At 41.7% G+C, this 18,158-nt stretch overlaps 2 protein-coding genes across 2 annotated transcripts in view; both read right to left on the reverse strand.

Moving 5' to 3' along the window:
- Window positions 1-359, reverse strand: part of BNIP1 (BCL2 interacting protein 1) — a 5,427-nt gene extending 5,068 nt beyond the window's left edge. The window contains exon 1 of the mRNA XM_008629100.2: window positions 290-359. Within this exon, the coding sequence (XP_008627322.1) occupies window positions 290-359 (70 nt within the window). The remainder of the gene's footprint in view (window positions 1-289) is intronic.
- Window positions 360-608: 249 nt separating this feature from the next.
- CREBRF (CREB3 regulatory factor) lies at window positions 609-17,596 on the reverse strand. Its single transcript, XM_008628998.2, has 8 exons — window positions 17,419-17,596; window positions 16,338-16,463; window positions 14,363-15,446; window positions 10,048-10,242; window positions 8,166-8,355; window positions 7,640-7,713; window positions 7,130-7,252; window positions 609-6,518 (listed from the first exon to the last, which is right to left on the reverse strand). The coding sequence occupies exons 1-8, from the start codon at window positions 17,425-17,427 to the stop codon at window positions 6,403-6,405; spliced, it is 1,917 nt and encodes a 638-aa protein (XP_008627220.1). The 5' UTR covers window positions 17,428-17,596; the 3' UTR covers window positions 609-6,402.
- Window positions 17,597-18,158: the final 562 nt, after the last annotated feature.

The raw sequence follows: 18,158 nt of genomic DNA on the forward strand, positions 1-18,158 counted from the left end.
GCTGCTGTCCACCCTGAGCCTGCCCTGGCCCAGCCTGAGGCCGTTCCCTCTCCTCCTGTCCCTGTTCCCTGCGAGCAGAGCCCGACCCCCCCGGCTGCCCCCTCCTGTCAGGGACTTGTGCAGAGCCAGAAGCTCCCACTGGAGAAGTTCCAGGTTTACATCCAAGAGCCTCCTTGGGTTTCTGGACAGGCCCGGCTGAGACTGGTTGTGAGCAGGGTGGGGGAACACAAGGCCCCTTCTGTACCCATAAAATGAGAGGCAGGGCAGTGACCCTTTGCTTTTCCCGCACATTCCTTCCGTGGTGCCGTGTCCCTTCCCTCCTGCCCTCGGACCCTTTGGACAAAGGTGCTGGAGACCATTTCCACAGCAACTGCAGGGAGCCGGTTTCTCCAGGCACTAATCCCGGTTCTCCAGATGGTCCCACAGGGACCCAGCAGCGCTATGAGGCAGCTCTGAGCATGAGGAAGGAAAAAAACAGATTATTTCCTTTCCTAGCTGTCATCCCTTCCAAAGGAAAGTTCCTGGAAATACCAGGAGACTGGGGACTTACTTCAAGGCAGCAGCTGCCATTCACTATCACTCCACGCATACAATGATCCGAGACAGTATCTCCTCCACAATTTTTATTTTAAATTACAAAGGATGTTGCATACATTGATGAATTCGTATCTGAATAGAAGTGCTAGGGATCAAGGGTGACAGAGTAAACAAAGTCAATAGTTTAATTGTGCCTCTTTTCAAAAAAATAAAACTGCACAACTATTAACCAACATTTAACATTGCAACTCTTAACAGATCATGCTTTGAACAAGGTATATTTATTTTCTAACAGAGACAAGACTTTCAGTAAGTTTTTCTGAGCTCCAGTTGGAAGTTGATTATAGAATATCAAGGACAGCATTACAATCATGACCCCAAGCATAGGCAGAACAGGATGCCATGTTTCATTTAAAATGCCTTTTTCTTTTTTTGCATCTGCATGTGCCATCAGCCTTAAGAGCTCACCCAACCACAAATACTGAGCAATAAGTTTTCCTTGGGCATAACATTCTGGGAGGATAGATGATTCCAATCCAAATGTATGAATAGCCATCATTATAAGAGAGATTAAAATTATTAAGTTTTCTTACTAGGTTCTGTTTCCTAATCAGAAGATTATGATTGGGTGGGATGTGCTTTTGCCAATACCAAATCCAATCCAGAAGTTTTTCTTGCAGGAGTGAGTGAAGTCACCCAAATTTGACTTTAAAAGATACCCAACTACAAAATATTTTAAACTCCAGAAAAACTCTGACCAGTGACGTTACCTAAAAAGTTTGGAGTTTTATTTCTTTTATGGGGGAAACAAAAAAAATGCACGTGTGGATTAAAAGAGCTCTGGTTCCACTTTTAGCTCCACAGCTCATCAGAAAGACAATAAACGCAGAGCCAGTATTTGCTCCCATGGAAGTTCACGGATGTCTAAGAGGCTGAGGATTATAATTCAGAGTGCACACACACCTTCTAGAAGCACTGGGGAGAACACATGGCATATTGTGAAATGTAAGTTGTAGAAGATAGAGATTTTTGTTTGCTGCAAAGAAGATGCAGTCTAAAAGTGCCATCTTTGATTAATGACATTGAAGAATCCCAATTTCCACTGGGAGATATTCAAGAGTGGTGTTTTCTCAACAGACTAATGCCCTTAATACAGTTACAAGAAGGATCAGTCACCCAGACAGCAACTGTTTGAAATGTACTTCACACGATCCCTGGGGTAAACAAAATAAACCTCAGCTGTGTGCAAAGCTGTCAACAAGCCAAGACCCCATCTAGCAGCACCCTTCACTAGGTGATTCCAACTGAAGCCTCCAACTTCAAAAGGAAAGAACATCATGATTAGATGCACTCTTGAAACTCAGGTCTCAAGGCCAAATGCAGATCCTGACATTCACGGTCCCGAACTGGGTTGTGCCTCAGCAGAATTTCAGGAAGACGAGCAAGCACAGAACTGCATTTGCTATTTCTGCTGGAGGCAGCTTGGATGCAACCCTTGGAAATTCTCCTGATAAAACCTTTTAGAGCTTTAGAAAAATAACCAGCTATGTCTAAATGATTTATGGAAAAGAAAAGCACATCCAGTCATTACAGTTTGTGAATAAGCTGTTTCATTAATGAAGGCAAATATTAGATAAATATTGGGGGGGTGTCTTTTAAAAATAAACTTTAAACTGACACCTCTGTATTTCCAAAGTGTCTGTTTTCTTTTAAGCTAGTTAAAAGACCCTTCATCCATTTTAGGTTGGTTTTTTGTTTGTTTGTTTGCTTTTTTAAAAAACCCCAACTTTCCCTTGGCCCTCTTAGTATGGAAAAAAGTCAATCTATAAATTAGGAACTGAACACAGCTGAGCCTGACTCTCACATCAGCTTTACAGCAATGCAGCTTTATTAAATCACAATGATTTCAACTGGTATGATAAGAAAATCCAGCCCATCCACACATAAACATAGCTTTAGCAGTTAAGTCTCTCTCATCCCAAAAAACCAAAAAGTACTCACCAAGTATCAGTAAATGTGTTCAATAAACCATAAAAGGAAGCGTTAGCAAAAGGGGTTTCGGGTTTAAAAACACCCTTCAGGAGCACCCCCACGTTTTGCAAGGCCATTCAAAAACTGGTCTTCCATATAAATACAAAAGGACTACTGAGAGAAACTGAAATCAGACCTACCCACACTCGCTTCAGGACGCTTTAATCAGCTCTGATTCCATCTCAGAAGCTTTGACGAGTTCAGAGGGAATGAATAACATTTAGTTCTAGATGTACAAGTAAGGCACAATATAAAGCCACATCATCATCTGTCATGAAGGGAGGGGGAGGACGAGGGTCATACATGGTACAGCAGAACAAGCAGCCCATCGATTCCAAGTGTGGCACCTACGTTCAGACTGACGAGATCTCGACAAGAGCAGTTATGACAGCATGCTTTTAATATGGAAACAAATCCTAGAGAATCCAGTGTATCAGAAAAAGGAAGAGCTTCTGTTTGTAGTAAATCAAAAAATATATCATTGTTTTTGGATATAGGATTAAAAGTGAATATTCACAATGCCTACACTCAAAAACAAACCAAAAAAACCCAGGACTTCGTTAAGATCCACATACTATGTATGAACACTGAAAATCTTTAGAAAATGGTCTTCTCTAAAGATCACCCAAAAACGCATGCCACAATTGCCAAAAAACAGAACATGTACATTTGTTGGTTTTTATACCCTTATAAGATTTTCGTTTGTGATAAGTATACACTAAATGTATATATTTTAATGACACTAGAGGAAGCAGATTGTTACTGGCATTAAAGTACAACCATTTCTAGACGGTTTAAATGCCACAGAGTCCCCTGGTTAAAATGTAAAGCTGCACAGCTTGCCTATGTCACCTTTATGATAAAGTTAAACCAGCAAAAGGTCTTACATTTACTCTACATTTTACTGCCAGGTTTTATTTATCTCAAGTATCGCTGCAGCATTCTGACCAGCCCAGAGTTAGCAGCAAGTGGCAGGAATCATATAAAACGCAGTTTCTTTTTTTTCTTTTTTTTTCCTCTTTTTTTTTTTTTAAACAAAGTGCTTTTCTAAGATATACATACATATAAATAGTTACAAAATAAAGTGTCAACATTAAAAAGCTCAACTATTTCAAAGCTTTAACTTAAAATAATACATAGGAAACACTGAAATGCGAGGGTATGGAACTCACTAAAGATTCAAAGTCTACTTTGAAATGCGAGACCAAAATCATAGTCTGGTTTTCAGACAAAAATAAGAAGCTATAAAGTTGTGTGTTGCCCAGGATTCCCGGACAGTAAAAAACAGGGGCTTTTAAATACCTTGTCAGTTGAATTTGTCACAGAAGTTTTTACCTGATTTCAAACTGCTCTCTCTCAATGTTCAGAGATGCTGCCTCGCCGGCAGGGTTTGGATGGAGCACAGGGACTGCCCGTGGGGAAGGGACAACCTCTGTGTGCCAGCCCTGCTCAGACATGGCCTGCACCTCACAGGACACATTCTCTGTCGGGGTTTTAGGGGCCCTGGGCAGCTCCACAAGAACAAGAGGAATACACCAGACCCACGCTGGAAAGCAGCAGCCAATTCTCACCTCAGCCAAACAACAACACAAACGCCTCAAACGAAAACACCCACATTCCACTCAGATTTTGCAAGTCTTAAGTGGATTTACAAAGTTTTGCCTAAATTGCCCTGGGTATTTGTTCAGTCTCTTGTAGGAAAGACTTTCTGTACAGCTCAGTAGTGGTATTTTGGCCTCCTCCTCCCTTTTGAGTCTTCCAAAATATTTAGGTACAAGAAAGCTGTGAGTGTGGCAGGGGCACCACCTTCACCAGCCACTCTTCCTGCACTGTTACCAATTCAGGCTGGCTTTTTTCTCTTATAGTACAAGTTTGGATATAAAAATAATCTACTTATAAACAAAAAGGAATCACAGTACAAACAAACTTAGACAAACTAGAAATGAAGTGGAGAAATTCCCCAAAGGGAGTGGGGAGAAAGCCTTCATGGACTTTTGCATTTTTTTTTTTCAGCAGCTACATTTGAAAATATTTGGTATTTCTATTTTCAGTAAACAGTGTTTTGTCATCTTTAAATAGGGAGAGAAAGAACAGGGAGGAAAAGGGGGGGGGGGGGGGTCCATGAAACCAGAGAATGATCTTGCCTTGAGATAAAGGACTTTCTCATCAAAGGCTAAAGCTTTTAATCTGTACGTTAACACTGACTACAAAGCCAACTCTTATTAGCAGAAGAGCAAATAAGAACTTTGTGTTAATATTCCTCAATCATAGAAACTACTGAATTAACAAGAATAAGTCACATATAAGTCTGAAGAAGCTAGTTTCGAAATACCTGTACAAAAATATAAAAGTCTATAAATTTTTTTGTTTTGTTTTGTTTGAAGCCTGTGTTGATCCTTGGAAACATCACATGCATAATAATACATCAACTGGAAAAGTGGCAACTAAGGAATTAGATATTTGTAGCTCTTTTTTTTTCCTCTTTACATATATACACGTTACAATAAAAATAATTTTATTTTGGTTGTTTGGTGGAAGTATACTACAACAAGCTAAATACTTTTTTTAAATTTTTTTTAAATTCTCAAAGTCGAAAACTATTTTACCAATAGCTTACTAAAATCCAAATATATTAAAATCTCCTACAGTAAGTGCAGAGAAAAAAGATTTAAAGACTCCAAGACGGCCACCAACTTATCTACCATGGAAGCGAACTACAAGAACAGCAAAATAATATTGTTATGTATGAATGCTCCTTCTGTAGATAATTGGACCCAAACAAAAAAATTCACAGTTCAGTAAGATCCCTAACCCTGACCTTTAATTTTTTTTCTTTTTTTCTTTTGTTTTTACATTCAGTACAGTATCATATAAGCTGTGCAAAACTTTACTTAGACTGGCAGTTCGCCATATCAGTTGCATTTGTCTTTGGTACAAAAATAAACAATCGCATTAATGTGCAAGTATTTGTTTTCTTCCGGCCAAAGTACCGAAATTGAGTTTTCTAGAGCCATCTTTTATACAATACATAGACTCTGTGGCATATATCTACATTTTCAACATATTCCTATATACATTCAAAAATTTTTAAGAGCTGGAACAAATACATTAAAACCTAAAATCTCACCATCTATACAGCTTGGTTTTGCCCCTCAGGGTTTTCTTCATACAAAACTTTACCAGCTTATACTGATAGCTCTCCCCACAAAATACAAGGCACAAAGAATATACTTTTTTTTTCTCTTGCTTGCACAGACATTTAAATACTCTATTAAGCTCAGAAAATTAAAGTCTTATATGGCACACTAGCTCTAATGCTGCGTGTGCTATGTACAAGTTAATGGTTGCAAAGAAAGCTTACTGGTTCTTTTTAAGAACAAGAAAAGAAAATCCAATTATTTAAAAAAAAAAAAAGGAACAAAAAACTCCCTACATTGACAGCTTCACCAAAAAAATGCTTCCTCTTACTTCACTTGGACCATAAACCTGTCACAATGTCTGGCAAACGCTAAAAATTTTCACTAGCCAAACCCACATTTTTGCTTCTAAAACAAAAGTGATATATTCTGGTCCTAGATCATTTGAAAGAGAACTCTCATTTCTGCCCTTGAGCTTAAAACAGCTTTGAAACTATCTGGTTTATGGTCCAAAAATGCTCTGCAGCATTTTCTACCACGCTGTGATTTGTTTTCCTACACTGTTACTTGAAACCAATGGAACCTACTGGTGAGTGTTTACAGAATGCTAAGCTGACATGCAGACCAGAATGCCATTTACAACGAGGAACTCGACAGCACAGGTGGAACCTGACCCAGGAGCAGCTCAAGTCCTGTCCTAAACTTTTGCCATGGGTATCCGGAGCCCCACGAGGCCGCCGGTGGGGTCCCCCTCTGCCGTCTTCTCCAGGACTTGGTTCACGAACTCCGACGTCTGTCCAGCCACAGGAAGTCCTGAAAGGGAAGGGGAAGAGAAGCTGCTCTCAGGTCACTGCTCATGGCACATTCCTACGGGTGACACAAAGCCAGGGGACACTTTGGTTGGGACAACTGAAATCAGGAAAGGGTTCATTCTTTCCTCTATTTCAGAAATTGTTTGCATTCCAATGTAGTGAGATCAGAGGGCTGGAGCAGCTCTGCTGGGAGGAAAGGCTGGGAGAGTTGGGATTGTTCAGCCTGGAGAAGAGAAGCTTTGGGGTGACCTCATTGTGGCCTTCCAGTTCCTGAAGGAGCCAACATGATGGAGAGAGACTTTTTATAAGGGCCTGGAAGGACAGGACAAGGGGGAATGGCTTCACACTGACAAGAGCGCAGGGCTGGATGGGATATTGGGAGGAAATCCTTCCCTGTGAGGGTGGGGAGGCCCTGGCACAGGGTGCCCAGAGAAGCTGTGGCTGTCCCTGGATCCATGAAAGTGTCCAAGGCCAGGCTGGACAGGGCTTGGAGCAACCTGGGATAGTGGGAGGTGTCCCTGGTGGAATGAGATGAGCTTTGAGGTCCCTTCCAACTCAGGGCATTTATGATTCTATTGTCTTCATGGCAAATACGTGGAGTTCACTGCTTACCAAGAGTGTCTTTAATAAGTATGTTCAACTTTTGTTCCATGTTGATTCCTCTGTCATCTTTAGGTACCTGCACCCGATTAACTATTTCTTGTTTAATGGAGTTGATGACAAAGAGTAAATTATCTGCAAAGGAAAAAAAAAAAGGATTAGTTTTACAGCACATTCCCCAGGAAGAGAGTCACAGTTATCTACACACAGCTATCTGTAAGTGCCAAAGGTGCCACATCACACGTATTGTAAAATTAAATGGAATAGGTTACATCAAATATTACCAACATTTTCAATAATATTTACAGCACATGCATACATTTACATAACTTACATCTGCAAAGTAGCTCGACATTGCAGGTAACCCAATTTACATTCACTTTAGTCAATGGACTGGTTTTGTACCAACAGAATTGCTGGGTTTGTACCAACTCTTTTCTCTATGAGCCAGGTTACATCATGGTGCAAAACACAGACTTGTCCAAATAAAAGAAAAACTAAGATGGGAAGAGTTGTATTTACCATATTCCGTGTTGAGACCCCAGAGTTTTACTTTATTGGCTTCATACTGGGCTTTCTTTTTTAGTCTACAAGCCCTGTAGCAAGAAGAGGGGAAAAATTAGAACACTACCAGAAATTGCAGAGTAGTAAGAGCCACATGAACTTACCAACCAAACCTCCCAGAGCTGTGATGCACAAACTCATCCATCCTCACTCACCTTCACTGAAAACACTCTGCCACCTGCATCTGCTCACATTTGACACTTGTGGGTTTATCACTGTGCCAGCTGTTTGCCCCACAGCTAAGGAAGCCAATTCCAGTGGAAACACATCTTTATCTACAGGACAGACAAACCACAGCTCCCAAGGTGCCAGCTGCCCTGCTTTTTGATAAGCTGCTAATTCCCATTTGATAAACTGCAACTCCCATTGCAGGAGCTGCCACATGAAGAAGGATTTCTTTAGGCAAAAATTATTATTTAGATCTTTATCATTCACTTGTAGTAACCCAAATTTTCTCATCCCTGCAGCTTTTCCCAGTGCATACCTGGAAGCCAGCTTGTTCTTCTCTTTCCTTGACCTGGGTCTGGCAGTTAAGGGAAGTTCACTGACGGGTGTCAGGTCACTGATCACCTTATTCAGCTTCCTCAGCTCGTTACCAATCTGGAGGAGTTTTCTGGGGTTGGGAGTCAGGTCTTCTACATCAGTCCTCCGTGATTTCTTTGCTGCATACTTTCCTGTTTTAAATATACAGAAAAATGGGTTGGGAAGTGACACAATACATACATAAACTTGTGAGAAAACACTCTTAAATAGGCATTTTTCGGGTGCAGTTTAGGTTCCTTTGTTCCTGACAGGAGAATGGGCCGGAATCAGGTGATCCCTGTGGCCTCTCACAATAGAAAGAGCATTTCCAGACAAAGAGCTTTGTACAATTCATATTCTATCTAAATCAGGTAAGAGCAAATACTGCTGGCCAGGCCACTGGATGTGACAGAGGGCATACACACAACTGTGCTGAAAAATGTATGTCACAAGTTCAAACCCTGTTGTTTTGTTCCAGCTGTAAACTTGTTAACTCATAGTCAGCCAAAATATCCTCCTGCCCACTCAAGTGGATTAAATTCCCAAATAATCTTATTGCTAAAGTTCTGTACTAAGAAAGAGTGCTGAGGCCTGGTACTGAAACAATCTTCAGTGATGCTGAGATGAAGTGATCCACATAAAGGCCAGTTAACCCCTTCTATTGTATGTATTTGACACTCTTTAAGGCCTGGTTTTGCACTTGACTTAAAGGTCAAGTGTCCAAGTGTCTGGTGGGACTGAGTCCTGGAGGCATGTTTGGTTATTTGTTGTTTAGTAATAAATATAAAATAATGCAATCACAGAACGGCTTGGGTTGGAAGGGACCTTAAACTCATGTTTTTCCACCCCCTGCCATGGGCAGGGACACCTTCCACTAAACCAGGTTGTTCAGAGCTCCATCACGAGAAAGAGCAGTGTTAGGGACTTTAAGTACTGATATTTCACTACAGGATAAAGAAGCATTTAAAAACTAAGGAGATTTAAAGAAAAAAATGCTTCCTTCCCTGAATAAATCTACAAGTAACAATAAAAAAAAATAAATCTTTCAATTTAAGAGAAAAAAGTTAAAAGCAGTAATTTTCAACTCTAAGGGAACGTTAACCTTACAACCAGGGAAATTGGTTTAATTTGCTTCTTTAAAGCCAAAACCAAATGGAGCAGCCTAAAAGAGGTCCTGTGACAAGAAAACAAAAATACCCCTAAGAGTGGTTTGTTTTGGGTGATGTTAATCATGTTTGTGGTGCAGTAATTGCTCACTGGGAATAAATCACAGTTATTAGAGCAACTGGTTTAAGTTTCTAAGAGGGCATCTTAAGGAAATAGTTTATTCCCAGAGGAGTAACTGCTTCACTGAGCTGCATTCACAGGGGGAAAACAAGGAGGGAGCAGCAGGGAGAGACAGTTGTGCCTTAGTGCTTGTCCTCAGTTCATACCACAGTCCCCCTGAACTTGGCACCCCAGAGCCCTCCCAGCCTCCTGCTAACACAGGCAGCACTGACAGGAACAGCCACGAGGAGCAAACATCAGTCAAGCCACCCATCCAATATTTACAGTATTGCACTGAGAAAGCTTTGAACTCTCGGGGTTTCCACTGAGAGCCCTTGGAAGTCACAATTCTCAATTCATCCACACTCCTCTGGAAGAAACCACACTGAAAGTCCCTACTGTGTGTTCACTGTGCCTCCCTTGGGCACTGCAGAACGCTGGTAACGGAGCAACAGACTCAGAGTGTTCGAATTTTCATGGCCGAAACACAACTTCCCAGCACTTGCAAGGAGGGGAATTTGGCTACTGAAGGTGTCACAAGGAGAAGAGTGTCATTTGTGACCAGGACTCTCTCTTACCATGATGGAGCCCGTTCTTCTGGTACATGTTGCTGGGCAGCGTGTCGCGGTTCCACTCGGATGGCCTCAGCATCCTCTCCTGCTGGGACGGTGTCAGCTGCTCGCTGTACTCCCAGAAGTATCTTCGCTTGCCTCTCTTGCGAGAGGATATTGCAGTCATTTCTTTTAAATCCTCCACAGAATCGTTTTCATACCCTAAAAGGATGCAGGGGGTTGTTTATGTACTGGTGACAGCATTGTTTGTAGCCTTTTAGCAGCAGACTGAGTATTCAAGTTAAGAGCAAAACCACAGACAGATCTGTTCTGCATTATGTAACAGACTTGGTTCCAGCATCAACTGCTCCTGGGTACTTGCCTTAAATCCAGGGACAGACACTGAGCCACTGATGGGGCTTCATTAGTTGAAAAAAACCGAATTATTTATGCATTTAAAGTCCCTTTATGCTGTCTGACCCCCTAAGCCGTAGTCCCCCACAATCCCAGCAGTGCCAAGTACAGAAAGCAGATGTTGGACAGTGTTCTCCCATCCTGACAACTTCCTCCGTGAATTGGCAGGAACACAACCCTAACTCACCTCCACATTTGACAAAAAGCATGGGAAGAGAAGCAGATAATAAAGATGGATTAGCAAAAGACAACAGAGAAAAAATTATTCAATTATAGAATACTCTGAGTTGGAAGAGTCCCTCAGGATCGAGTCCAAATCCTGCTGTTCCTTGAGTCCAAAGACCTTCAGGGAATAAATCCAACCACTGATCCCTCCGAGGCTGGAGAAAGGGGCTCTGTTATCAGGACAGTGACCAAAGGGCCATCTAAGCTGAAGGGATTTGGACACCCACTGTTCATCCTCTTCTTCCTCATTACTGGGATGAAGAGAAATGATCCATGGTAAAGCTATACAATATTCTGGAGGTGAATTATGATGCACCTGATATGATGAACTGCTCATGAAGGACATGGAAACTGTAATGCCACTGTCCACACCACAGAAATATTTTACCACAACTATGTAAACACAAACCACGGGTTTCCAAACCCCAGATATGCTTTAGAAAATAAAGATAACCTATACTAAGGTTAAAAAAAAAACCTCAAACCACTGCACTGTCTTTTATATAATATGCTAATAGTTTACATTTACTTAAGAAAGGAACATTTCTAAACATCACATACTCTGATGGAGCTTAAGGAAAAGCCACCCATGTATGGACTGCAGGCTTAGCAAGCCTTGACCCCATATGCTTCAGCTCTGCTTCATCTTCCACCAGCACAAAGAACACTTTCTTCCTTTTAAAACAGTCCATTCAATCAGTCTGTTTGCACTTGAAAAACCAGTTGAAAGAGGAAAACCAAACTTTCTTGCTTTGGTCTGACTCTCACGTCATAACCCAATGCATGAACAGAAGTCAGGTACACAGAAGGATGAAATCCATCCTGAAGTTCTGTTTCTCATCATTTCATCAACTCATTTACTTTGATTCTCTGGTTTATTGGAAAGACAGGATTTTAAAGGCAAATCAAACAATGAAATATGCTTTATAAAACATGTGTTGTATAGCCAAAATTATTGACAATTTACATTAAATACAGTTTCAAATACCATAAATATTTGTAACTGTAGCTCCATTTTACTCAAATGCTTTTTGACATAAGTATCAAAATACTCTCAAAAAGACCACTGACTTTCCACCTAAAAAACAAGCTATGTGATTCATTTTATAGAAATATATAAATTGAGCCCATCTTCATGATAACACAGAATTAATCCAACCAATGAAAACAAATCTCTGTAAGAGCTGAAGTGGACAAATGTACAACAAGGTTAAAATCAGGACTTCCTGTTTGCTTATTCAAACTGTAATTAAGTTAGCAACTTCAATTACATTGACTTAATACATCCTGCCTTGCAACCCCAACACTGACCTGCTACCATTATAAAGTTACATAAAATAACCCAGTGCAGTGTCCTAACCTAACACACAAACTTGTCCAGCTGCTCTGCACTGTATTTACTCCTCCTCTTAGCAAAGATCACACAGCAGGGCAGGCTTCTAAGAAATCTGAAAGGGTTCCTGTATTTAACTTTGAAGCCCTTCACAAACCTCTCCTGAAAGTCTTTCTTCACACTGTGGTTTCGGGTTTAAATTCACCAGGGTTAAATGAAGTAGAACAGAGAACAGTGTGCACATGACTGCTGCATCTTACCAGGTGAAACCCAAAAATAGCCCCACTGAAACAAACCCAGAGAGCTCCTCCTCTTAACCACTTCACCACAGAGACTTCTGGCAAATCATTTCGAGTGGTTTTCCCCCAGCTGATGGTCCAGGTGCCCAGAGCTGATCTAATGCAGCTTCTTAAAACAATCTCTGTGTCTCTAGGAGCACTTTTCCACTAATTTCTTCTCCAGTGCTACTGACAACTGAATAAATTGCTGCATTTCCCATTTCTGGAATCTCCTGACTACTTGATGGCAGGAACAGTCATTTAAAAGTCCTTCTACTAAATGAAATAGGAAAAATATACTCAGTAATAGCAAAACCCATCACATTTAAATGCTAGAAAAGGCCTGGGCTGGTCATTCCCATAATAAACTACCTTTGCAGGGGAACAAAACTGCTAAATCTGTGTCATGGTGATAATAAAAACACTGTTGCCCAAACTTGCCTGAGAGCCAGTCACATTTTTAGCTATTTCTCCTTCACTGTATCTAAATATTTCCTCAGATAACACTTGAAGAAAGCATCTCATTCACTCTAAAAACATACATGAAGAACAAACAAAAGCAAATCATGTATTAAAAAACATGAGAGGGCCAGCAATAACTGGTAGACTTTTGTCCTTTCAGTAAATTACATCCTCACTCAAAATACCAACTGATTTTGCTTTCCGAGCTCTGGAAGGTTTAATTTTCCTGTGCTGTGCCTATTTTTAGATACTTTACCCATAGTATTCACCTTTAGAGGTAAAAAAGCAACACAAAGTACAAGAGTGACATAATTAGAATACCTGGAGATGTTACCCTCTAAAATAGACAAAATATATGATAAAATTTTTAACATCACCACATTTGAGGTGCATGGCTTTAGGCTTCATTCGTGGAAGGGTTTGGCAAGCTTGGATAAGCCCAGATCCTCAGTTACTGCTGCAGAATGTGGATTGTTGGTCAGTAAAATAGTTCATTAATTAATTCCACCCACAGCATTTAATACAACCTCTCTGTTTCATGGATCCCAGGCTTCCAGTGCAACACATCCCCCATGGGCTGCAGAGCTGGAACAGCTGCTCAGGGCCCCACAAAGCAGAGGGAGTTCACTCCAGAAGGGAGGAAGAGGCTTTAAAATGCTAATAAAAATGTGTTGTGTGCATGTGAAAGTAACATAAAGGGCATAATGCTTAACGAGTTTAATGCCTACTCAGGAAATCTAATTAGAAAATAATTTCATCTGAGAGTTCATTATGATAAACACTGACAAGCTTTAGGGAAGCTGCTCTTCTCAACAAGAAAAAATTCAGCTGCTTTATCCCCTCGAAGTAACATATTGCCAAATGTCTGAATATTTTCATTCTTGTACTCTACGACAAGGCATTTATAAGATGTGGATATTGTAATAATTTCTGAAATGAAATTAATACGTGGTTACAATCCTGTCGCTTTCCCTGCCTGTTTTATTTTTATACAATGCTGCTGTGTTGTTACCTTCTAGGTGAAGGTTAGTTCTTATTTCTGCTGTTAAAGCTCCATTTCTGCAGGCAGGAGAGAGGAATTCAGTATCCTCTGAAGACCCACTAAGTGTTACTGCTGAAAACCACCAATAAATGATTTTATTAGTTTCAGTGGCAGCCATTCTTTGGATTCTGTGGGAAAACTGTACCTGCAAGCAGGACTTAAGTAATTATGAAATCATTTCACTCAGGATATGATTTCATCCTGACAGACCCAACTCTGGAAAAATTCACAGCTACAAGAAGTGCTAGAAAGCTCTACACATCCTACCAGAGAGCCACAAAAAAAGAAGGTCACACTTACAGGCAGCTTCTCTAGCCTCAGGCTACAGCTGGGCTTCCTGTATTCTCTATTATTATTTTTGTTGCATGACCACAGTTTATGTAGTTTTTCACCAAACAGGGACACAGAGACCTTGTACACTTTGAATTAATTGCATTTTGCAAAGCACTTAGAAAATGTGGGAGGAGAGTTCACAATTTAAGATCAGTGCTGCTCATCTGTAACTAGCAGGAGTTCAAAAGCTTTCCTTCCCACTCAGAGGACAATTCCATCAACCTCCACGTTCCCAAAGCCCAACAATGCTGGTACCTGGTTCTGAGAAGGTATCGCTGATGTCATCGTCCTTATCGTCCTCGTAATCTTCTTCCTCATCATCGTTTTCAGACAGCTCGTGCTCACTGCCAAATCCTTCATCATGGTCCTCGTCTTCAATATCATCCTCATCCTCCTCCTCTTCCTCAGGGTCTGCTTTGGCTGACTGTTCACCCAAAGTGTCTGTTACAAAAAGAGAATAATTGTGCTCTTCCTTCTTCTGCGAGGAGTCTGACACGGACGTGCTGGCCGAAAGACTGCTCTCCCCCACAGCCAGCCCTGGGCTCTCCTGGGGAGGGCTGAGGAGCAGTTCTTGAGTCTCTTTAAAAGGCAAAACAGGAGGTGTGCTGTGACCATGGGGGGACTCGAGTCCTTTTCTCTCTTGTCTCTTTGCTACAGCCCCACAGTAGCAGGTGTTTTCCTTCGCTGCGTCAGCGTGCGCCTGGCTCAGCACGGGCCTGCTCTGTGGTAAGGGGTTGATCTTTACTTTTGCCTTTTTAACATAGTCTTTACATTCAACATGAATGTTCACCTTTTCATTGCTGTACACGTTGGTCTTGACCATGATCTGTGTACTGGAAGCAGGCTGGCTGGCAGGCTTGCTGGCCTTCTGGGCACAGTCCGACAGCGCGGCCTCAGCCTGCACGTTCTTGGAGGAACAGACCGGCGCAGCTGCTCTGCTTGCAATTTTTTTGCCAGGTAACAAAGAATTTAAAGGGTTTTGTTTAACACTAAAGAGCAAATCAGGGTAATAGAGTGAATCTGAGACAGGCTGGGAGTCCTCGCTGTTCAGCTGAGCCAGTGTGGGTGTTTTGCTTATCACCTCTTCATCCTGGTACGGGCTTGAAAAGTCATCAAGGCCCAGGTAATCCACCTCTTTTGTTCCCCAGATGTCACAGCTGGTTAATTTAGTGTACTTAGTTAGGTCTTCACAGTAGGTATCCCACTGCTCCCACTTGGAGGTGAAAGCAGCTTCTTTGTCCAGGATGTCTGTAAAAGACTCCAGGTTCTCAAGCTCTTTGCAGTCCTCCGTGAAAAGCAGGTTGTCCCTGGAGCTTTGCTGATAGTCCATTTCTCTGTCCTGTGCACAATAAGAGAAGTTAAAAGTTAATACAAAAAAAGTATCCATCATCTCTTTCCTCTACTTAATCTGGTATGGAGAGCTCAATTCCAGTGAAGAGTGAGAGAATGGTGACATAGGAAGAGACCTCAACTTTCACCTAAAAGCTTCCTTTGAGGGTCAGAATGGAGTTCAGCTTCTGTGCTTGAGCAACAGATCCTTCTGAAGACACTGCTCTTCCAATGACACTGTATTTCCCTGCTATAGCAAATTCATCTGCTCATCAGCAACTAAACCAGTACCAATATCCATGTATTTAAAATATGAACGACATCACAGGCATCTCTATAATCTACGTCAATCTTTGCTGTGTTCTTAACAGAATATGCTTGAGTTTACCAGTTCCTGGAAAACCTCATTCTAACACAACCAATTAATGACCACGAGTGACCTTTCTCCTTTGATGCAGGGAGAAAATAAAAAAGGGAATGCTCACATAAGTAGTTTGTGAGTCAACTTTTATTTTCCTTTCCCTGCATTCACAGCTTGGGTGAAGTAGAACAGAGCAGGGAAGAAATCCTTCCCTGTGAGGATGGGGAGGCCCTGGCACAGGGTGCCCAGAGCAGCTGGGGCTGCCCCTGGATCCCTGGCAGTGTCCAAGGCCAGGCCGGACGGGCTTGGAGCACCCTGGGATAGTGGAAGGTGTATTTGAGCCTGTCCCAATGGCCACTTTGAAGAAGTGCCTGCTGAGGACGCATCACATTTGCTGGACAAGCAGTCCAGCTCTTCCCTAATTAGCAGCCAGCAATAATGAATAATCTTCCAGCATTCTTGCACAAACACCCCTTTATCACTCCAGGAACCTGGTGTTAGTCAAGGAGAGGAAGTTCTGGACACACACAGGTGACCTACCAGTTCATACATGAAGTCTGGATCTGAGCTGCTTGCCAGGAGATCCGTGCTCATCAGAGTCTGCTCTGAAAACAGGTGGCTCCGAAAGGCATCCCCAAAAGGAGGGTCCATTCCACTCACACTGGGCTACAACACAACGGACAGATGTGTCAAAGATGATATAAAAAGGCACATTTTCATCTTCAACAAACAGAAAGATGTTTTGCTTATCACAGAATGACTGTTTCAGTCAAACAGAAAGAGGATCACCATTTCCTCTTAGTCTCTGAAGGTTTTTACCTCCACAGATAAGCCCATCATTCCCCAGAGCCAGAGAATGCTTTAAGAGCAGCTGACAACATGTGGGAGCAATCAAAGGACACGTTTCTATTCGCCCCAGAGCTTCGAGAGCACTCACTGCTGCTTCATTCTTCCCTGTTGGTTTGAAAGTCTTATGCTTGCCAAGTTTTGGGATATGCTGGCATTTGTAGAGGATGAGGGCCAGTCCTGGCAAGATCTGGGAGTATCAGTAGGCAGGGTCTTCCCCCTAATACAAATCATCCTGTACTAAAGCAGTGTTGACTGTGTTTAGAGCCATTAGAACTCATAAAACTTCCATATAAATTGTAAGGAAAGCAAAATTTATGACAACTGAATGAAGATTGTTACCTCTCTCTCAAGAACGAAGTGAAATTTGGCAGAAAAGCATTATGCAGGATGGCTGGGCATGCAGGGAATGGGCAGCAAGGCCTTCTGCTACATTTAATTCCAGACCTCAATTTCTTTTCTAGACACTCTCACCCTGAGGGTTGGGAAGGGAGAAACACTGTGCTGCTGAAAGTCATTCAGTGTGCTGATGTGTGAATCACTGCAGTAATAAAAGGCTGTTCTGCTCTCCAGGCATCCTCCCTCACCAAGAGACAATTTGGCTGCGGCTTGAACAAATACAGGACCAAGAGCAGCACCACAGCTTCCAGCACAGACCCTACAAAATATACATCCTTTAATATCTTATACATTCTCCCTGCTAGTGCTGGTCAAATTTGTTCTTAAACAGAGGCAAAATTATTTACAGAAGCAAATAAAATCCTAGCAGACTTACCTGAGGCATTTCCAAGCCCAGATTCCCCAAATCCAATTCCAAACTTGTTGTTTTATTCACTTGTAGATTCCTTTCCAGCTTTACTTCAGTCTCAGGGAGTTTACACTATCCATGCAATGAAATTTTTCCTTAGGATAACTTCAGTTCACCCTGATGGAGCTTTTCTATTCGTAGATTTCTGTGCAGAAGAAACACAGCAAACCCCCAAGGAGGTGAGCAATCCTTCATCAACAAGGTGAAAGCTTAAAAAACAGCCAAAGGCAAGAATTTCCCCTGAAAATTGATTTTTCCTCATGCTGGAATGTATAGAAATTTTCTTCCCCTGCCATCTTTCATTGAATGAAAAGCCACAGATGCTACAGAACAGAGTTGCTGCAAAACCATTTTTGGCCAAGTTACATTTTGTTGCCTTTTTTCCTCACTGCTGAGACCAGCAGCTCTATAGACACACCTGAGGAGAAAACCCTGCCAAATTTGGAACAATAATCAGCACACTGCTGGGTATCCAAGAGAGAGACAATCTTTATGACTAATGTAACAGAGGCAATAAACTCTAAAAATGTCTTAGGCAAAAGTCTCAAAATACAAATTTCAGAACAGGCAAAAATGCTGCTTCAGTGGTATCTTCTTTTCTTCAGGGATGAATCCACCCAGCATCAGATAAGATTACATCAATCACTCACATAGCAACATCTAGTGGTAGAGGATCACAGAAACCATCCGGCAGCAGAGTGGAAGAG

Source organism: Corvus brachyrhynchos, unplaced genomic scaffold, assembly GCF_000691975.1.
Source record: "Corvus brachyrhynchos isolate BGI_N302 unplaced genomic scaffold, ASM69197v1 scaffold21, whole genome shotgun sequence".
NCBI classification, from domain to species: domain Eukaryota; kingdom Metazoa; phylum Chordata; class Aves; order Passeriformes; family Corvidae; genus Corvus; species Corvus brachyrhynchos.

What these genes read in the sequence shown, in the direction of transcription:
- CREBRF (XM_008628998.2), bottom strand. An exon ending in CGATACCTTCTCAGAACCAG is followed by an intron (nt 10,243 to 14,362) that starts GTACCAGCATTG and finishes GCATCCTTTTAG; the next exon opens with GGTATGAAAACGATTCTGTG. An exon ending in AAGAACAAGCTGGCTTCCAG is followed by an intron (nt 7,714 to 8,165) that starts GTATGCACTGGG and finishes TTCTTGCTACAG; the next exon opens with GGCTTGTAGACTAAAAAAGA.